This window comes from Buceros rhinoceros, unplaced genomic scaffold (genome assembly GCF_000710305.1).
Source record: "Buceros rhinoceros silvestris isolate BGI_N320 unplaced genomic scaffold, ASM71030v1 scaffold7720, whole genome shotgun sequence".
Taxonomy (NCBI): domain Eukaryota; kingdom Metazoa; phylum Chordata; class Aves; order Bucerotiformes; family Bucerotidae; genus Buceros; species Buceros rhinoceros.
The window spans coordinates 18,753-37,147 of NW_010390128.1; the positions used below are offsets into that span (position 1 = coordinate 18,753).

At 37.9% G+C, this 18,395-nt stretch overlaps 1 protein-coding gene across 1 annotated transcript in view; it reads right to left on the minus strand.

The window, feature by feature from the left end:
* Nucleotides 1–18,395, minus strand: part of OTOG (otogelin) — an 84,249-nt gene that overhangs the window by 15,596 nt on the left and 50,258 nt on the right. The window contains exons 31-40 of the mRNA XM_010136612.1: nt 12,155–12,272; nt 11,375–11,454; nt 8,596–10,965; nt 7,418–7,689; nt 6,608–6,776; nt 5,501–5,637; nt 4,196–4,285; nt 3,651–3,834; nt 1,985–2,205; nt 1,053–1,191 (exon numbers count right to left, since the gene is read on the minus strand). Of these exons, the coding sequence (XP_010134914.1) occupies nt 1,053–1,191; nt 1,985–2,205; nt 3,651–3,834; nt 4,196–4,285; nt 5,501–5,637; nt 6,608–6,776; nt 7,418–7,689; nt 8,596–10,965; nt 11,375–11,454; nt 12,155–12,272 (3,780 nt within the window). The remainder of the gene's footprint in view (nt 1–1,052; nt 1,192–1,984; nt 2,206–3,650; nt 3,835–4,195; nt 4,286–5,500; nt 5,638–6,607; nt 6,777–7,417; nt 7,690–8,595; nt 10,966–11,374; nt 11,455–12,154; nt 12,273–18,395) is intronic.

An 18,395-nucleotide genomic window follows, 5' to 3' on the forward strand; every position in this document is an offset into this window, starting at 1 on the left:
TGCTAGGCACGCACCACCAGAGGCCATTGTGGCACAAAAATGAGCGATGTGTCCCTGCACAACGGGTGGAATATGTAACTATATTTACAGATACATTTTGTGAGATCTCTTTTTAAGTGATTATTCGCTAGTAAAACCCATACAAAAGGAAGAATTGGGTTTTTTATAAACCTACTGTTTTTAAGCTTAAGTTTTTAGACTCCATGACTATTTGCAGGGAATTTTGACATGCCTGCGTTAAGCCTCTACACATGTACTCACTTAAATCCCTTTAAAAGAGTCATCACTTATGATTTCTGTGTGCAGTGAGTTCTCTTATTTTGGGGGATCAGCTTTCATCAATAAGTCTTTCCCTTTTCAAGCACTGAAACCACAGACCTCCATATGATATCACCGCTTTGGGCTTTTCCTAGGCGATCACTGACAGTATGAAGAGATGCTGCAATCCAATTTTTCTGTTTATTGACAACTACAGATCCAATTCAGCCTTACATTTTACTATGTTGGTATGGGAGATGTCTTCTGCTAGGATACTCCAGCTCTCAGGTTTTACTCCTTACTTTCCATCTAATCCCAGAGGTGTTTCATATCAATCGTTTCTCCAAATACACAGCTTTCTGCAGCAGCACCAAGCAGGTTTTGCTAATTCAAAGTACCATAGAAATTTCTTACCATGGCTTTCTCCTTTACACAACCAATTCTGTTGTGTTTTAGTTTTATCAGTGGAAAGTGGCAAAGAGAAATGAACACTACATTGCAAGCAACAAGATTTGACTTCTACAGTTAAGTACGTTATAAGGCAGAGGTAGTCTTCTCAGCAAGGTTCTTTAGTGTACCTTTTCCACCTATGAGATAACTATAAAGATACTGATGCCTTCTGCACACTGCTTGCAATTGTATCATAAAAAGTGCTGAATTTTTTATCTCAATAAGGACTTTCAAAGTATGTGAGGACTCAAGGAGTGCCAGTATTTGCAACTTCACTAACTCATTTATTAGGCAAATTTTGTCTCCGAGAACTCCAGAGGTAGACATACATGCAGAATACTTACGGCAGTAATCAGAGCTCCTCCATTCTATACAAATATTAAATTTGTTGCACATGGCCACATAGGCAGCTAGTGAAATGCATGGATTTTGAATGTACTCAGTGTCCTGAACCCATATATCACAGAATAGCTCAGGTGGAACCTAACAAAGAAAAAATTAAAAATATTACACCTTCCTAGAGACACTGCTAGGCAGGAAAAAGATGGACCTTTTAAAATATCAGCTGCAAATACTGAAGCCAGAAGTTCTTGGTTCACAGTAAGCAAGAGGCCACCAGCCTTCACTGGTGTACAGAGAGAATCTACCAGCATTTAAAAGTAATGTTTATTGAATGTTGACATCTTCATATTCCTCAGTTTCACCTCTTATAAGTGCCAAGGCAAGAGTTAATACAGTTTTTCCAATAGAAGGCATAATTACTCATCATTCCTTGTCCTTCCTTACCTCTATATTTTTGTCTGGTTTTAGCCTCCTCTTCAAACTCAACAATACATAAAAGGTGAAATGGTAAATGCATTCATATGATCACAAATAATACCTTATTTGCACACTGTGAGTTTGGTATTTGCTTTGAATGGTCTGTTCTACCCTTTCGTCTAAGCTGGAACTCCCTGTCTCTAGAGCCTTTGAGAATGCAGGCTCTCATATTACCTATTCTGATCTGGAACTTGTTAAATTACTGAACACTTAAGGATTAATTAAATCTTAAAACTATTTTACTTTATTTTGCTGTATATCATATTGATAAAATTTAGTCCTATGAAGCTACCACACTCTTCAATTATTTTTACCTTGCAACAGTAGCTACAAAGAAGTACGTATCTCATTCCTCAGATGTGGCTACGTGTAGTGTCACATTACCGAAATTATCAAGTATACAAAATAATAGAACTGCATCTCTCTCAAAATGTAAGATCTGAAATAGTTAACATACATAAGGATGACAGCTGCTAAAGGTCTGGTTCAACACCATTCTTAAGCACTCTGAGCAGTCCATGACGGAGCAATTAGTTTCCTGATGCCTGTCTTCTCCAACATACTTTAACGTGTCTGGCACTTGCCAGCTGTCTATAAAAGTCGTCAGAGCATTGCTTTTGCTTAAAACTGTCCTGTTGGGTAGCATCAGGTCATTTTCCAAGCTTCTATCACAAAAACCTGTGTATTACGAGAAGAAAAGAGCAGGTTAATATCGCATGGTTTACTCTGAAGTAAGTTTGAAGTGGCATATTCAAACAAGTAAATAGCTTTTAAAAAACATATACAACATGACAAAATTCAGACTAATTAAGCAAAGCAAAAGTAAAGATGCATCTATGAATGGGAATCTACTGCACATCAAAGAGCTGTTCAGGGAGCCCAGCACACAAACTTCACCCCTCAGCTGCAGAAGCACTAAACAAAAACATATTTTAAAGAAGGTTACAAAGCACCTCCATGTGTAGTAACAAATGAAAACTGTAAATGTTATCAGAAAAGAGAACTCAAATAAAACACCAGGATGCTTATCCAATATGGTACTTCAGAAATACTGTACTATTCTACTCATGCTTCTAAGCAGTCTTATGCACCTACTGGCTTAAGAGCAACCATCAGACAGCACCGTGCAGGCAGACTTGTGCAGAGAATCCCAATCACAGATGAATACCAGAAAAATACAGCACATTCCCTGAAGAAGTTGGACCACCATCCACAGAAATGTATCGTCATCTAGTTAAGCGCCTTGTAAATCAGGAACACAGTGTTCCCAATTCCCCCTACCACAGTAATCAAACAGGTAAAGGCAAAAGAGGCTTTTGGGATAATCTGAAATCAGGCTTACTGAAAAATAGAGTCTATACGTTCTTGTTTCTGTTTGATCTAATCACAATAACAATTAGTCAAACAGAGCAAGAATGATGTTGAAAAGAAGAGTTAGGGAAAATCACAGATAATAATCCAGTTTTGGAATGGCAGTAAATTCAAACTGTCTTCCTTTGTGAGAAGCACATTACTGCCTGCAGAAACTGGAACCGGACTGAGCTATCGCCGGTATTTGATACAGAGCTACAGGCATTTGCCCTTCCTGAAACTGTAAAGGTATCTACTGTAACCATATGAACTCTATAATCCTGGTTTCCAGATCCAATTTACAGATTTGGATGTCACAGTAGGGATTTACTTCAACAAATACATGCCTGCAAAAACTATAGCACCAACAGTTTATTCAAGGCAATGCTTTTTAGGAAGAAACCAGGTGAAACTACCGAGTAGGCCTAACAGAGTGCAACGTGATGGTTAGTTAACCCATTGCTATTACAAAATTCCCTCTGAACTACTTCCTGCAACAGATAAACTAAGATTAGTTCTCTCAAGTTAACATTGCCTGTGACCTTTAGAAACTGAAAATAGCACATATCACTTCCTATCAGACGGATATCAAACACTAAGTCTGTGTGCGTTATTTGGTGTTATGGACTCACACCTGTCTTATTTAGACTGGTTACAGCAGTCATGCCTAGATTCAAACAGGTTACAGTCAGAAGCAACACTATAGGTAAAAAAGTGATTAAATGAATAGGTATCAAACACCATTTCGACCAACTAACAAAATTAATACTTACCACACAGTCCCAAAGCTCTTGGTTCTCTGGTGCTATTAAACTCAAGAATCATCACACCTGTGTTGTGAAACCACTGAATTCTGATTTTTGTTGGGGTCTCAACAGCATATTTGAAGCCCAAATCTTCAACTTTGTAGCCGTATTTTCTAACATTAGACCGAGCAACTCTTGAATTTACTGTTATCTAAAACAGACACAGAAAACAAGTTAAACGTCAGGTACCAAGTGCTGCAGGTAGAAGAACTAAGGCCAGATTCTTGACAGCTTAGGAATCTAACTCATAATTAATTTCAAAAGAAGCCAGACTCACCACCACAAAAATAATACAGGTACTAAAGAGACTAACCATTTATGTGACTTGCTCTGCAACTTACCTCACTAACCGTCCCTGTATCACAGGTTAACTCTTTAAATTTAGTAGTAGTTCACTAAGTTACAAAGTTGGAACAATTAATTCTGTGACCTCTTGAGTCATACTCTAATCTTCAGCATCCACATTAGGAGGCAGTTGATTACAGGCAAAGAAAAACCCTCAAAATACTTACTTTTCTACTTAAACGATTGATGATAATTTGGTTTGATACATAGGTTAAATTCAACATTGCCAGGCACAAAGAAGTTGAATTTGAATTATTCTGTGGAGAAAGCAAAAATACATCAAGCACAGTCACGATACACAAAATCTTTATGCATTAGCTGCTTATTGGTTTTGCGTTCTGGGACATTAAGGATTTTTGGGAGGTATATTTTTGAAAGAGGTAAACTGCTGCCGATTGCAGTTTCAAGCCTGGACTACAAAGCCCATCTGGACTGCATTCTTGCAAAATAAACAAACAAAATACTACCATCTCATTGTGTTCAGCAACTGTGTTATATCACCCAATCCTGAAATTACATCAGGAAAAAAAAAAAAAAGAAGATACGGTGTACTAGCTGTTTGGACACCAAAAAGTATAAACTACATATCTGAAGGCGAGCAAGAACAAAACTGGGAATGGTGAATCTATACAGCACAGAAGTAATGGATCAGAAATACATGCATTCTTCCTGGGCAACAAGGTACTGAACAAAACAGAAAGCACTGAGTACAACCAGAAAACCAACCTGAAAGTCATAAACAGATCTCCTTTTCCATATCATATTGATCTCCTGGAATTAGATTCCATAAGGTATACCTGCGACCAAGCTTTGTGATGGACATTATGTGGACATGAGAATTACCTAGTTTTCATAGAAGAGACTGGAGTTTACAGAGTTTTGTAAAGGCTCACAAGAAATCAACTCCTCACGACAATGCCAATCTACACTACACATTACAGAGGATGCTCATTAGGGTTCCTCTCTTCCCTCTCTGAAACAAGTATTTGCCTCTGTCAGAGACTTGGAAGGCACAGGGTGGTCTAATTCAGCCTGACAATCCTACAGTGTTTTATGGCTCTGAAGACTGGTGTTTCCAGAGCAAATTCCTTCATACGAGCATGGATAAAAATCATGCGTTGAAATACAGTGGTAGTGCATTGGTACACTATGGTGGAACTTATTACACGATGCCATTCAAGGAAGTGACTAACGAATGTATACTCACTTAATCTTGCACCACTTGGTCTATTTTACACATGTAACAACATAACATAGACCTACCTCTCCCTACCCATCTGTTTCAGAAAAAATTGTGCATATACAGTCAGGTGATAAAGTGCTATACAATTCCTAAGTGTTGTAAAGAGCATTGTAGATAATACACAGAAGTAGGTAATTAACCACAACTACATAGTATTAATATGCCCTTTAAGATATATCTTACTATAGCAGAACTGAACACCATTCGTTAGCTGATAAATGTTACTTACCACTCTACAGTCCAGGATGTGGATGGTTATAGTTTCATCTTGAGTTTGACTCACAATGTAGGATGCTTCTTTGAATAAAGCCAAATGATTTCCATCATAGGTTACAATGCTCAGATCAGAGAAAATTGTGCAACGACCTAAGAAAAGTAAATTAAATGTTTTTCCAATTTATTTTAGAATTTCTGTAAATATTACAAAATATGTAGATAAAACAAGAAATTTTGTAAATAACTAGCTTACTAGAGTTTCATACATGCAGCATGTATTTTCAGCTATATTTGGTATTGTTGTATCTCTATAAACAGGCAATAAACTCAAAACTGCAAATTTCAGTGGGACAACCTGCACACCTCTGCAGTAGTTACCTTCTTACAGTTCTTGCGAGCAAAGGTTTGTAATTTCTACAAATCCCAAACTAGCAAAAACCATGAATGACAGCAGATCATATTAGATCCTCAATTTCCATCTAGTCTTGTTCCTAAGGCAAGAGCTCACGTGGAAATTATCCTTCTTCCCAGACTTGGTGCTAAAGTTTATGTTTCAAAGGGCTTGGAGTTCTGCTCCCAGTTATTTCAAACTCTAGAGCATAAGCAGAAATTTGCATTGCTTATGTCTGCATCCTTTCTTTGTTACTATGGATTAAATTGAATTTTCTTCAAAGTTTGGATTCTTCCTGCCCATTTCCAGGTAATCGATGTGAGTGACCTACAGTACAGCTATGCTTCCAGAGCCTCCGCACTGTTAACAGAGTCTAGGAAATCTTCTCATCCTGAATTAGACATAAAACAAACCAAAAAAATCCACTGTCTATATTGACTAGGTCTCCTCTGATTAGACAGAAGGCAAGATAGGACTAAGATTAGAACATTGCCACTGCAGATGCCTAAAGCTGGGTAAGAGGAATATCCTACATCAAGGAGCATTCTGATTTCATTTCCCTGAGTGTAGAACTAGAATTATAAATTGTATTAGACAATGAGTAATACATATAATATACATCTTCTATTTCTACACCATGGTATAGAGATATCAGGTCTTAGCCTTCTTACACATGCATTAAGTTGTGACCTACATTAATTTCAGAAGTTCTGCATAAATAAAACTTACATGCACATTCCCACTTTGGGCAGCATTTGTCACCATTCATTTGAGCAGCAAATCCTAAAACTCCACAGCTGGGTTGAGTTGTATTGTATGGGCAGTCCTGTGACTTATTGACTTGGATCAGTTGTCCATCCAAGCAAATGTGTTTTATGCACTCAGTCTCTGCGATCGGCTAAGATATTTTTAATAGAAGACACAGATTACCATTCTTACCAAGAAACTATCACAATATTGCAGAGTGTTTGCTCAGAAAAGGGTATCACATTCTTCAGGTACAGAATACCTATGAATCCCTATGACAGTGATGGAAGCTACATGTGAAAAGCATCTTTGAAAATGCAGCCGTTGTGAGGACAGTTTGAAACTGCTGTCCTATTGTAAAGTGGAGAACAGCATTACTGCATTTTTAACTTTATGTTAAAAACAGTTGAGAAGGAAAAGTATGGAAGAGCACAAGAAGGAATAATAACAAGAATCTTCAAAAAGACAGACTTTAAGGAGGGCAATGTGATAAAAACCTGTCATTGGGCAATATGAAGCACCATATGTTGCTAAAAACCCATTCTTGTAACAGACACACTCAGAAAATAAAGCCTGAAACACAGCCAATTACAGCACTTCAAAAAACCATGATGCACAATGAAATCATCCAAAGTTTCAGGTATAATAGAGAAAATAACAGGGCTCCCTGTTTGATAAAGGTATTGAAAGTCCTAAAGATCGAAGTATAGCACTCAATTTTGGTTTTAACAGTATGTAAAAGGAACCAAGACATATTAAAAACCAGACAGATAAATATTTATAGTTACTCACTGTACAAGTTTGAAGAGTTGCTGTTTCTCTAGGCAGCATAAAAGCTGATGCTGTCGCTCCTGACATGTCTTCAGCTGTTGCCAGTCCATCAGAAACTGTTGTAGTCAAGCCATAAAGTGGTTTGGTAGATAAATAGGCAAACGAGGAAACGGGTGGAGGTGCTGTATCATTTGGATAGTCAGATATCACTAGCAGTGAACTCACAGAAGGCGTTTGCACCTCAGGTGATAGTTCAAGTTTTGAAGTTTGAATAGTACTGGCCGATGATGCAGCTGTAGAAGAAAGAGGTTGTGGTTTGGTGGATGAACGTATCATGGACAGTGTTGATGATACACTTACATTAGAAGGAATCGCAGTTGTGTTTGTGGAGTATGGAGAATAAAACATCTGAGGTGTTTTGGGGATAACAGTAGCACCTGGTGTGTGGACAGCTTGGGCTTCCATTAATTCTGCCTCTTCAGATCTTGCTGTACTGAGGGGCACGGCTTCTTTTGCTTCTGAAGTAACAGAAAAAGAGGGGGACCTCAAAGAGGTTGTGATGGATTCTGTTACTGCTTTTGCTTTGTCTGAAGGTGCTGATACAATACCAGTACTGCTTATCACTGAAGGGGCTGAAGCTGCAGCTGAAGCATGGTCCATAGCTGACAACCTCGTACTTGCTACAAACGTGGAACTGTAGGTGGTGGTTGAAAGGGTGACTTGCTTAGGTAACGCCACAGTTTTCTCTGTACCACTTTGGCTTGTTGATGGAGATGACCCACTCCCCATCATGATGGGAATTTCTGTTGTTGCTCGTAACAAAACTGATGAAGAGGTTGACTTAGATCCTGGTAAAGCTGTAGTGGTTTCAAGTGTTTGACTTGAATCAAGTGATTCAATAAACGAGGCCTGCCATGTGAATTTTAGATCAGTACCTGCCTTTTGTGTGGAAAATGAAGGAAAAGCTTCCTTTTTAATTGTTGCTAAAGAGGAGGAAGTTGCAAGCACTTCCGGTGAGGAAGGGAGAATTCTGGTGCCAAAAATCAAGTCAGCTGTTGGTGTACTTGGGACTGTAGACTGCAAAACAGTTCTTGATAAATACGGCTGCGTGACTGACTCAGTTAAATGCAACTCTTTTTCAGTTGGTAGAACAGCTTGTGTAAGACCTACTGAGGAAGGTAAAATACTTGAACGAATGCCTTCAGGTAGTGAGGTGATTAAGGGGTATGAAGAAGCCAACTCTACTGTAGCCTCAGTTTTGCCAAAGTCACGTTGTGGCTGACCAGTGGATTTTGTTAGAGTTTCTGCAGGATACTGGTAAATTGGGGTAACGCTTTGGCTTATCAACAAAGGCTCAGAAGTCTGACGACCAAGTTCCATACCCTTCTGAACAGAAAATTGTGGTATAGCCATGGTCTTTGTCATCTGTACTGAAAGTTTATCTCCTGAAGATGTCTGCCAAGAGAAGGATGGCTGACCTGTAGCTGATGTAAGTTTTACTGTATCTGTTACACTTCGGACCATAGACATTGATGCTGTAGTTTCTACTGGAAATTTTGGTGTGGTTGTTACTTCCGGTATCATCTGTGTTAAAGAAGATGAAGAAATTGATTTATCTGCTAGATACTGAGAGGTAGAAAAAGTGTACAAAGATTTTGTCACTGGAAGTACAACAGAAGGGGATGGAGTTGATTTTTCTTTGGCATCATGGGATGTACGCACAGGACTGAGTGGTGTCAGCGATGCTTCTTTTTCATATGAGGGTAGTGAAGGAAGAGAAATATTTAAAGAGATTAGAGAACTTGATGGTGAAAAGGGGAAAGCAGATGGCTTCCTAGTAGAGATGGTAGTAGTTCTTTCCACTTGTGATCTATCAGGTTGTGTTGTTAACAGTGCAGTTTCAGCTGCACTAAGAGTAAGTGGGGATCCAGTGATGGATGTTTTTTGAGCTGATTCTCTTCCTATAGCTACGAAAGGAACTGTGGTGGTTTCTTTTGATGACATATAGGTTTTCATTGCTGATGTGGTAACACCACCTGCATATGCTGAAGTGCGGGTCTGTGCTGTACTTGAAACCAGAGTTGGCTTATACTTGGTAGATGTTTTTCCAGAAAATAAAGTTGACTTCGCTGCTAATACAAAAGGGGATGTTATTTTGGAGGTTACCTCAACAGACAAAGGGGTCACACTGGTAGTCTCAGCCACAACAGGATACTTAGTATATAATGTAGTTAGGAACTCTGTTGTGTTTAGAACTGTGTATGAAGAATATCCTGTTGTTGAAACAGTTTTAAATGTTTTTTTCAATTCACCTGAAGCTGGAGAAGCAGGAGTAGGAACAGACACCAAAGGTCTTTTTGTAGAAAGACTGATGGATTTTTCAGTTGTAGTACTAGGATGTAGCGAATATGGAAGGAAATAGGAACTTGACTTATGCTCCACATGCGATGTTGTTTTGGGGGCTTCCTTTTTATGAGTGGTAAATGTTAACAAAGTTGTTTCTGATGACCCCTCTTGACTTTGTAGAGTTGTTGTCTTTGGTCCTAAAGTTGTAGTGAAAGGTACCTCTGCAGTGAGGTGTTGAACCATTTCAAGAGAAGATTCTGTAATTGCCTTTCCTAATGAAGGAGGTGACATGGACATTGGTGAAAAGGTAGTCTTCACTCTTTGCTCGGTTAAAACAATTGCTGCTTTTGTCGTTGCTGAAGACACTGGTTTTAACAAAGACAAAGCAGTGATCACAGGAGAAAGTGACGTTACTGTAACATTAGCTACTGTGGTAAAAGGCTGCCCTAGGCTTATTTTTGTCCCTTCTGAAGTTCCTGTTAGGTTTACTGGTGGTGTGTATGACGGCACACCCAGAGGTGGTGATGTGGAAAACTGGGGCAGATATGCAGTAGTTTTTTCTGTTATTGATTCAAATGAACTGGCTGTAAACTTTGTAAGTACTTCTGGTTTTACTTGTGCTTCCTTCATGGGAAGTGTTCTTGTGCCTGTCTCTGATATTTCCATTATTTTAGTTTTGACTGGTATTTCTGTTGTTCTAGGAGGTGTCCTAGTAAAAACAGAAGTAGCAATGCGTTCGGTTTCTGATTCTGTGCCTGTAGCCACAGCAAGTGTAGCAGTTTCTGTCTGAGGTTCTGTAGCCCTCAACATTTTAGTGGAATCACTACTGATCAGTTGAATCTTCATGGAAGTTTTTGAACTGACGGTAGATGGAAACAATGGAGAAATGTCAATAGGAGAAGACAAGCTTACATTAGATTTCATTGTCTCAGACATTGCTGTAGTGCTTCTCCCAGATGTCATTTCTGTTGACTGTGAAGAAATATTTGATAAAGCTATGGATGGAAGTGTTGTATTAGACGTAACAGCAGAAAATTCAGTTTTCCCTGTAGTTGCAGTGAGTTGCAATTTTGACTCAAATGTTGTTTCCATGTCCTTTACTTCAGGTATAGGAAATGAAGTTACTGCTTCACTGATCACTGCCAAACTTGAAGTTATGTGTGAAGCTGCTGATGTTTGAATGCTGGGTGGCAAAGGTGGACTGTCATCTGCAGGCTCAATGCCTGAAACCAGACACAAGTAAACAGTAATCTGAAATTTATTAATAATTCTAGTCGTGAAGCTAGCAAAGTTATAGGTTAACTCATGTAATGCTGGTATTTTCAATTGCCTTTGGACTTTTAAAATTCATAGACAAATTTAAAAAAAAATCAGTTAAATCCATTTGCTCTACATCTAATGTTACCATAATGTTTTATGAAGAAAGAAGATCTTTTTTCGTTTAAAATTTGTCTAAGATTTTTGAGGAGTGAAATTATTTTAACTAAAAGGTATGTTTAGTGAGCCCAAGATTCATATAACTAAGGTCATAGTTACACAAATTTAAGTACCAATATTTGAAAATTTGACTAAAGACCTAATAAATTAATAAGCTAAGTATCATACATAATATACATAATTTCTCAAACATACAGTCTTCAAAATACACGCATCTTTGAGTGATTTCATCCAGCAACATATTGAGAGGACAGGCAGGGATGCATCCTTCCACTCTGGAAGAAAAATAATTAGTATTAACTAGTCAAACAGTATCTCCTGCATCAAGCATTTACTTTTAGGAAAATGGAATTTATTTATAAAGACAGTCTTGTTCTGGATAAACCTCATCACCTCAGTGTACTCTTTCAAAATGTCACTGCCATGCTTCCATTCTCACTCAGATCTAAGCCACTGAAACGCACAGTCATGGGTTCAACAGGGAAGGAATGCTGTGGCTTATGAAATGGCAAAGCTGGTGGTTGGGGTTTTTTGGTGTGTGTTTGGTTTTGGTTTTTATTATTATTACCCACACCAAAATCCAAATGCCAGACTTAGCACAAATTCCAATTGGAAGAGGAGAAGGCAATGACAGATATGGCTACTGCATGAAAACGTAGGGGCACAAGTCTTTCAAACAAACTCGTCATCCCCTCTCTTTATTAATACTCTGTAATATCCCCCCAGCAGCTTCAAAGTTACAAACATACTAGTCAGTCCAGAATCTGACAATACTTACCCAACAACTGAAACGTCACTTCTACGTAGCTGCCACAGCTGCTTGTATTCCATAACCTTCCATTAGTTTTCTCCTTCCCTTACCTCCTTACACAAAAGGACAGTCTCGTATACTCAGCCTACAACTGGTTCCTCATATTCTGCTGCATAACATATTACCCAAATTCCATACTTTTCCATAAAAATACAGATACCTACTTTGGTACTTCCTGACAGTTTTTTCCCAATGGGTCCCTGCATGTCTTGAAACAAGGGCTTGTACAGGCATCATAATGCCATTCACATGTAGAACGGGATAGAAGTTTGAACTGGACATCTGAAAAACAATGAAGATCTGTTTTTCTCATATACCTCTAGAAACACATAGATCCGTCACTAAGAGGCGTGCTTTAAGTTCACTGCACCTCTAAACCTCTCACTCTTTCTACCTGCATTCTCTACAGAGAAAACTGGTAATATTTTTGAACTACTAAGGTCCTTAAAACATAGAAAAACAGTTTATGTTTATGCAGAGTATATTAGAGTGTGCTGGCTCCACAGTCTGATTGACTTTTTGTAGTATAAGACATGACACTGAATTGACCAAATTACTGTATACTACAATCACTTGGAAACAAAGCCAGCCAAGTTAAAGCTGGTTTTCAGTTTTAAAAAACATAGGAACAATGAAAATGTTTGGTTACTCAAACAAAATGCAAAATTAAGATTATGTTGATTCAGCACCATTATTGCTATTAGAGTTAAAATAAAAAGCGCCAGTTCATAACAGTTGCATGTGTAAATTCCGCTGATATAGCACAAAGGTGACAATAACCTGTATGATACAACTGTATTTTAAAAGCCAAAATACAGTTCTATTTTAAATGCCCCAAACCCCCACCATTCCAAAATAAACTAACCAGAAATTATGCCAATTTAAGCTCTTTAAAGCAATACCTAAACAGTTGGTCTTCTCAAAAGCAGAATAATATAGCCACTCCAAGAGCAATTGATTCAAACCTCAAAACATTCCAAATCTGAAATTAACTGCTCCTATAATGAACAAAGCAACTCAGACATGTAGATGTCTGAGATGAGACATGTAATATTGCAAAATTTAACTCAAAGCATATATTTCACCTGACAAAATAGTACTAACAATGAAACACTATGGCAAATTTTAAAAACCAACCAAAATTCATAAATCCCACCCAAAATCTGAACTGCCTTCAGAGTATCTACACAGATGGTGTCTATTGAAAGACTGCAAATTCACATAATTGAAATCCAAAGTGAAAATTCAGAAGAGTTAAACTTAAAGTGAGAATAAACAGAAATAAGTGCTGATTAAATTATGCAGAAACTTTACAAAATGAATGCGAAAAAGAAAAAGCCAGAGCATGAAGTCTGAGAGAAACAAATTTGTGGCATTCATCATATGTGTGACATGCACTTGCATGTTCAATTGCAGTATCATGCTTTCTTTTTCACTACAACCCTGCCCTGTCTGCATGCAGAACGGTTTCCCCCACAATGCTAGATTAGGCCAGCGGCTCTTCCAACGGCTGCATGACTTAAGCAATCTGTCTGGATTTCAGTACCTGAACTACGAAAGCCCACCCCAGCTCTTTCCTGTAGCAGTCAGGGCAGGACAGCGACACTTCCCTTACACTGATGCCTGTAGAAGCCCACCAGCATGACATACAGGTCTCCTCTAGATTGGTAAACCTGATCTTAAGAGCTATGTTGTTCAGATCCTACAGAGAGTTTACATTAATGAATAGAAAGAAAATGCTTACTACTTAGAAAAAGGTTCCATTTTTGGTCTTTGGAGTCTTCTTGCTTTTAAGTTTTACTAATCTTTGCTTGACTGAAATACAAAGACAGCAGTGCTTTTTACATCCTCTTGGACACGGTCAATTTTTCTGTGAAGATCCTAAGATCTTCCTGCAATTTAGGGACATCTGCACTTATAGGTACTTGTCTCTCTGCCATTACTACACCACTCAAGTCTTATTTTAAAATTCAAATGATTTTCTTAAATCAAAGGTATAAATCAAACTCAGACAAAAGAGTGTCTATGTTGCCATCTAGCGTTACCTTTTTTTACATGTCACTCTATCCAAGGACATGTCCCTGCTTTTGAAAATATGGTTCTTACAACAGTAACAAAAGTATTTATAAAGTTAAATTCCAATAAAAAGCTAAGCACACATCAGTGAATTCTTCTGTGACCCCTTCTAGTGAAACCACCTTAAGTTGCTTAGATGTAATGGAGGAAGGGAATTATTTTCATACATTTTGCTGTCTGACATATAGGAGTTTGTATGCACTGACAGGACAGAGTGGTGAGCTTTACAGACAAAACAAGATATATGACAAAAAGACAGAACATGTCAGAGACCTGTTGGCACAGGCAATCACCAACAATAGCAATAACCAGCAATAACAGTGGAATCTAGGAAATCTCATTCATCAGACTACCCCAGATTAAGTACAGAGACAGATCCATAACTTGCAACTCTTGCCACAAACCTCATCATTAATCACAGAATTCTCAAACACAATAGACGCACAAGGTTTGCGGAAGACATACTGTAACCTGATGAAGAATAATCGTGTCTCAATTTAGCAGAACAGTGATTGTGAATTAGCACTTCCAAGCCCTGGGATTAACATTCTATCTCCCATTCTTGGGATATTCTTTCTAGACTTTTATGAAATGATCGCCACATTTTCCTCAAGCTTTCCTACAGCTTAAGTTCACAGAGTTTGGTGGTGCTGCATTTCTTGGTGAGAAATGGGGCGAATTTCTATATATAGGCATAGCATTTGTTGACTGGTTCATAAACACCACTTTCAGTCAAGAATGAAGTCACGGTTGTCTGCAGAGTTTGCCTGCTTCTGCAAAAATAAGTACGGAGAACAGATGAATCCGGTTGTAAAAACTGTTTTCAAAGAAGAGTTGTAGAGTTCAAATATACAGTGGATATTTAATTTCCCAGTCAAGGGATCTTAAGAGAATTGTGTATGCCTGACCAAACTGTATTAGGTTTTTTTTAGCATGTAAACTATGTAAAGGAATAGACCAGATCACCACAGCAAGAGTTGAATATATTGCATGAATTGGATTCCAGTAGCTCAAAAGTTTTCAGTATGTCTCAGTAAACCTATCAGATAGAGCAAAATCTATGCTTTACTGTGAAAAAATGCCTTTCCAGCATTAGAGACTGTCACTTCAGTCATTCATCATACTGAAAGCTTTCTCTATTGACCATTCTGGCATGCCTAAGCAGCCCAGGGACCTAGCTGATGGACTGAGCAAGCCAGTCAGGATGCAGTTCCTGCTTGAAAAGTTTAGATCAGAGATTGGGCAGGAAACGAATGGGAGAAGAAACAGAGGCACAGAGCCATGGTCTAAACTAACATCAATTCAAGACTAAGCCAAGAGAACAATAAAGCATGTCTATACCTAGCTAAAATAATAGATTATTTTGCCTCTTTTTAGTACATCTGTATATTAACGATGATGCTAACTCCCATGATCATTAGTGCGTAAGGAAAAGCAGTAACAAAGTGCTGTGAAGCCATCTGGGCATCCCTCTCCCTAAACTGAGGGAAATACTCCTTCCACTCTCTGTGTTGATTTTAGACACTAACTTCCACGCCAGACCAGCCTCAGCGTTGTTACTACAGCACGGCTATTCCCATGACAGAAACTACCACAGCTCAGAAACTCTGGATTCCACCACTGTCATGACACAAATGTTTTATGCTAGCCAGGATGCTAATCGGCCACCCCCACCACATGCTTCCCATTTTTTTAATACTTAAATTCCCCCTCCAGCAACTAGTAATATGAGCTTACTGTACTCTGTGGAACAGTACAGTTCACTCACAACAAAAGAATGATACACAGTTTACAGACAATGAGTCAATCTTCTTGTATCATGCATGTGTTCCTCAAAAGGATTTGTCATGGCACTTGAAAATAACCATGTGCCTCCTGGTGAAGTCCACCAGCATTTGTCTTCTGTTTGGTGACACAGCAAATCCCTCACAAAATGGTAAATTAAGCCCCAGGTGACAGTCGCTCCAGCTGACATCCCAACTGAGCCCAGAGTTCTTCTACCTAACAGGAGCTGAGCACATTGACGTGTTACAGTACTAAAGCAAGCTGTTATGTGATGGTAGGTACTAAAGCATTGCCAAAGACAATAGATTAAAAGACACTCCCCAGCTCTGTGGTTTCTCACTTGCTTGGACTTCAAAGAAACATTTTCTTCCCTGTAACTTATGATTTTCCTTCTTCGTGGCTTTCAAAAATAATTCTGTGGTAATGAGAACAGAATTTAATGACGAATTTTAATTTTTTACCAGTGACAGACTGTGGTGTCCAGTTGAGTCACATTCTCCCTCTTTTTCCTATGCTGAACTTTTATGGCATTGTCAGAATCTGCATATTATGAATAATTTCATGTTATGCTCAAAACCTGGCTAATTACTTTTAAAAAACCCTAATATTTTCAATGTTCTAATGTTAGTAGGAGGTTGTATTTAAAATAAAGGTTAGAAAAATACTGAAATAAGTATTTGATTTTTATTCTCACCTGACACTTTGTTTTTCTACTTGTCCCAAAGTTTTAAGAAAATTGAGTAGAAACAAAATTCACTTTAGAATTAGTTCTATTTATAACAGCAGCAAAACTCTGCTTAGTAACGTAGATTGCCTATCTCCTCAGTTACAAGTTTAGAAACATGAAATCCTATCTAACCACTTGACGCACACAAACCACTAACAAACTCTGCCCATGACTTCTAAGTTTCTGCAATGAGAAATGTGAGCAAATATCACTGGAAAAAATGAATTTTGTTCCCAGCCAAAACCTCACTGAAAGCAAAGTATAAATATCTACCTCTCAAATACTTCTGTTTCAGTTTACTACTACGATGAGAGAGAAATATAATGTTAATGTACTATTTAATCTTCTCCTATTTATTCAGTCAAAAATGGGAGGTCAAATGTTTGCGTCTGTGGTATAAATAGGAAAGACATGGTAATTCTACAGTAACCTCAGTCTGATTCCAAGAGCTACCAAGCAGGTTGTTCACTGACATACCTGGGATTTGCAAGCACAACAGCAGTTGCTCAGCATTGTCCAGTCCCAGGTCCCATGTCACAATCTTTTGAACTAACAAAGCATACAAGCTCAAATTAAACCTAACAGCAACTCCCTATGAGGAAAACAGGATGTTCTAGAAAATTAATTCTACTGATGGAAATTTGTAAGAGTAAGTTGAGGTTAAAATAGTCAACAATACCACATATAAATCTGACTTAAGGTGCGTGATGCTTTCATAAAAAAAGTTTTTTATTAAAATTAATTTCATTTTCAGTTTTGTACTATGTTTCTGAATGTTTTTCAGTTCGATAAGATACAAACATTAAAAGGAACCAAAAATACTCTGTGAAACTTGAGCATTGATAAATACTTCTGTGCAGCATGAATATACTTAGAGCATCTTGGGATTTTAATTTTAGCTTAAAATTCTCCAAGACAGGCCTTATATTTACAGCAAGTTAGCTATTAAAGCACAGAGCTAACCGTATTAAAAACTTTCCTGCAGAATTTTATAGGGCAGGTCACCTTTTTATAATACATATGAAATTAACCCAGTGACTTTAAAAGGGTAAAACATATTACGATAATTCTATGAAAGGTAAAAGGTAACTAGCTGGAGCATGTTATTTTAAAAAAAAGGTTAAAAAAACTGCAGCTATATCCAGAAAAAGATCATCAACTCCCTACATCCAGTAATCCTACATCCCAACAATTTCAGATGCAAATTGATTGTTCTTATACGACATTTCTGTGCTTGTCCATCTGGTAACACTAAGTGTATTTATTCTTTTGACTGAAATCTCAATCCATGTCTGAATGTATCAATCCATTGCCAGTAAAAATTCCTGCATAGAATGCAAAATGTATTTTCTTGTGCCTAAGTATACTCTAGATATTAAAATTCGGTTACAAACTCAAACCCTCAAACGGCTGTGGGAAAAGGACAGAAGACAAATATAATGAAAAAACTCAATTTACAAGCTGAAGTGACTTCTCAGGGAAAATACTTTGTAGTATTAGCCCATCGTATCTGCACAGTCTACAGTCAAAGCATTTCAGCGTGACAATATTTATTGCGATCAAACTGGAAAAAGTGACTCGTCAGCTGACTTTAAACTGACATGTATCTATTGCTGTGGTGATCAGGTCATTTAAAATTCTTCCTTTTGAACGTGCGTCACAGAACATGAAGAAGTCTCATGAGGAACTTTCTAGCCAAGAGGATTTACTGGGCCTATTATTCTGCTCCCAATATTTATCCCCTGATTCCACAGGAATAGCTGTTCCCAGTTCAAGACTTTCTGATCTAATATGCAAAGCATTTACAATAGTCAGCA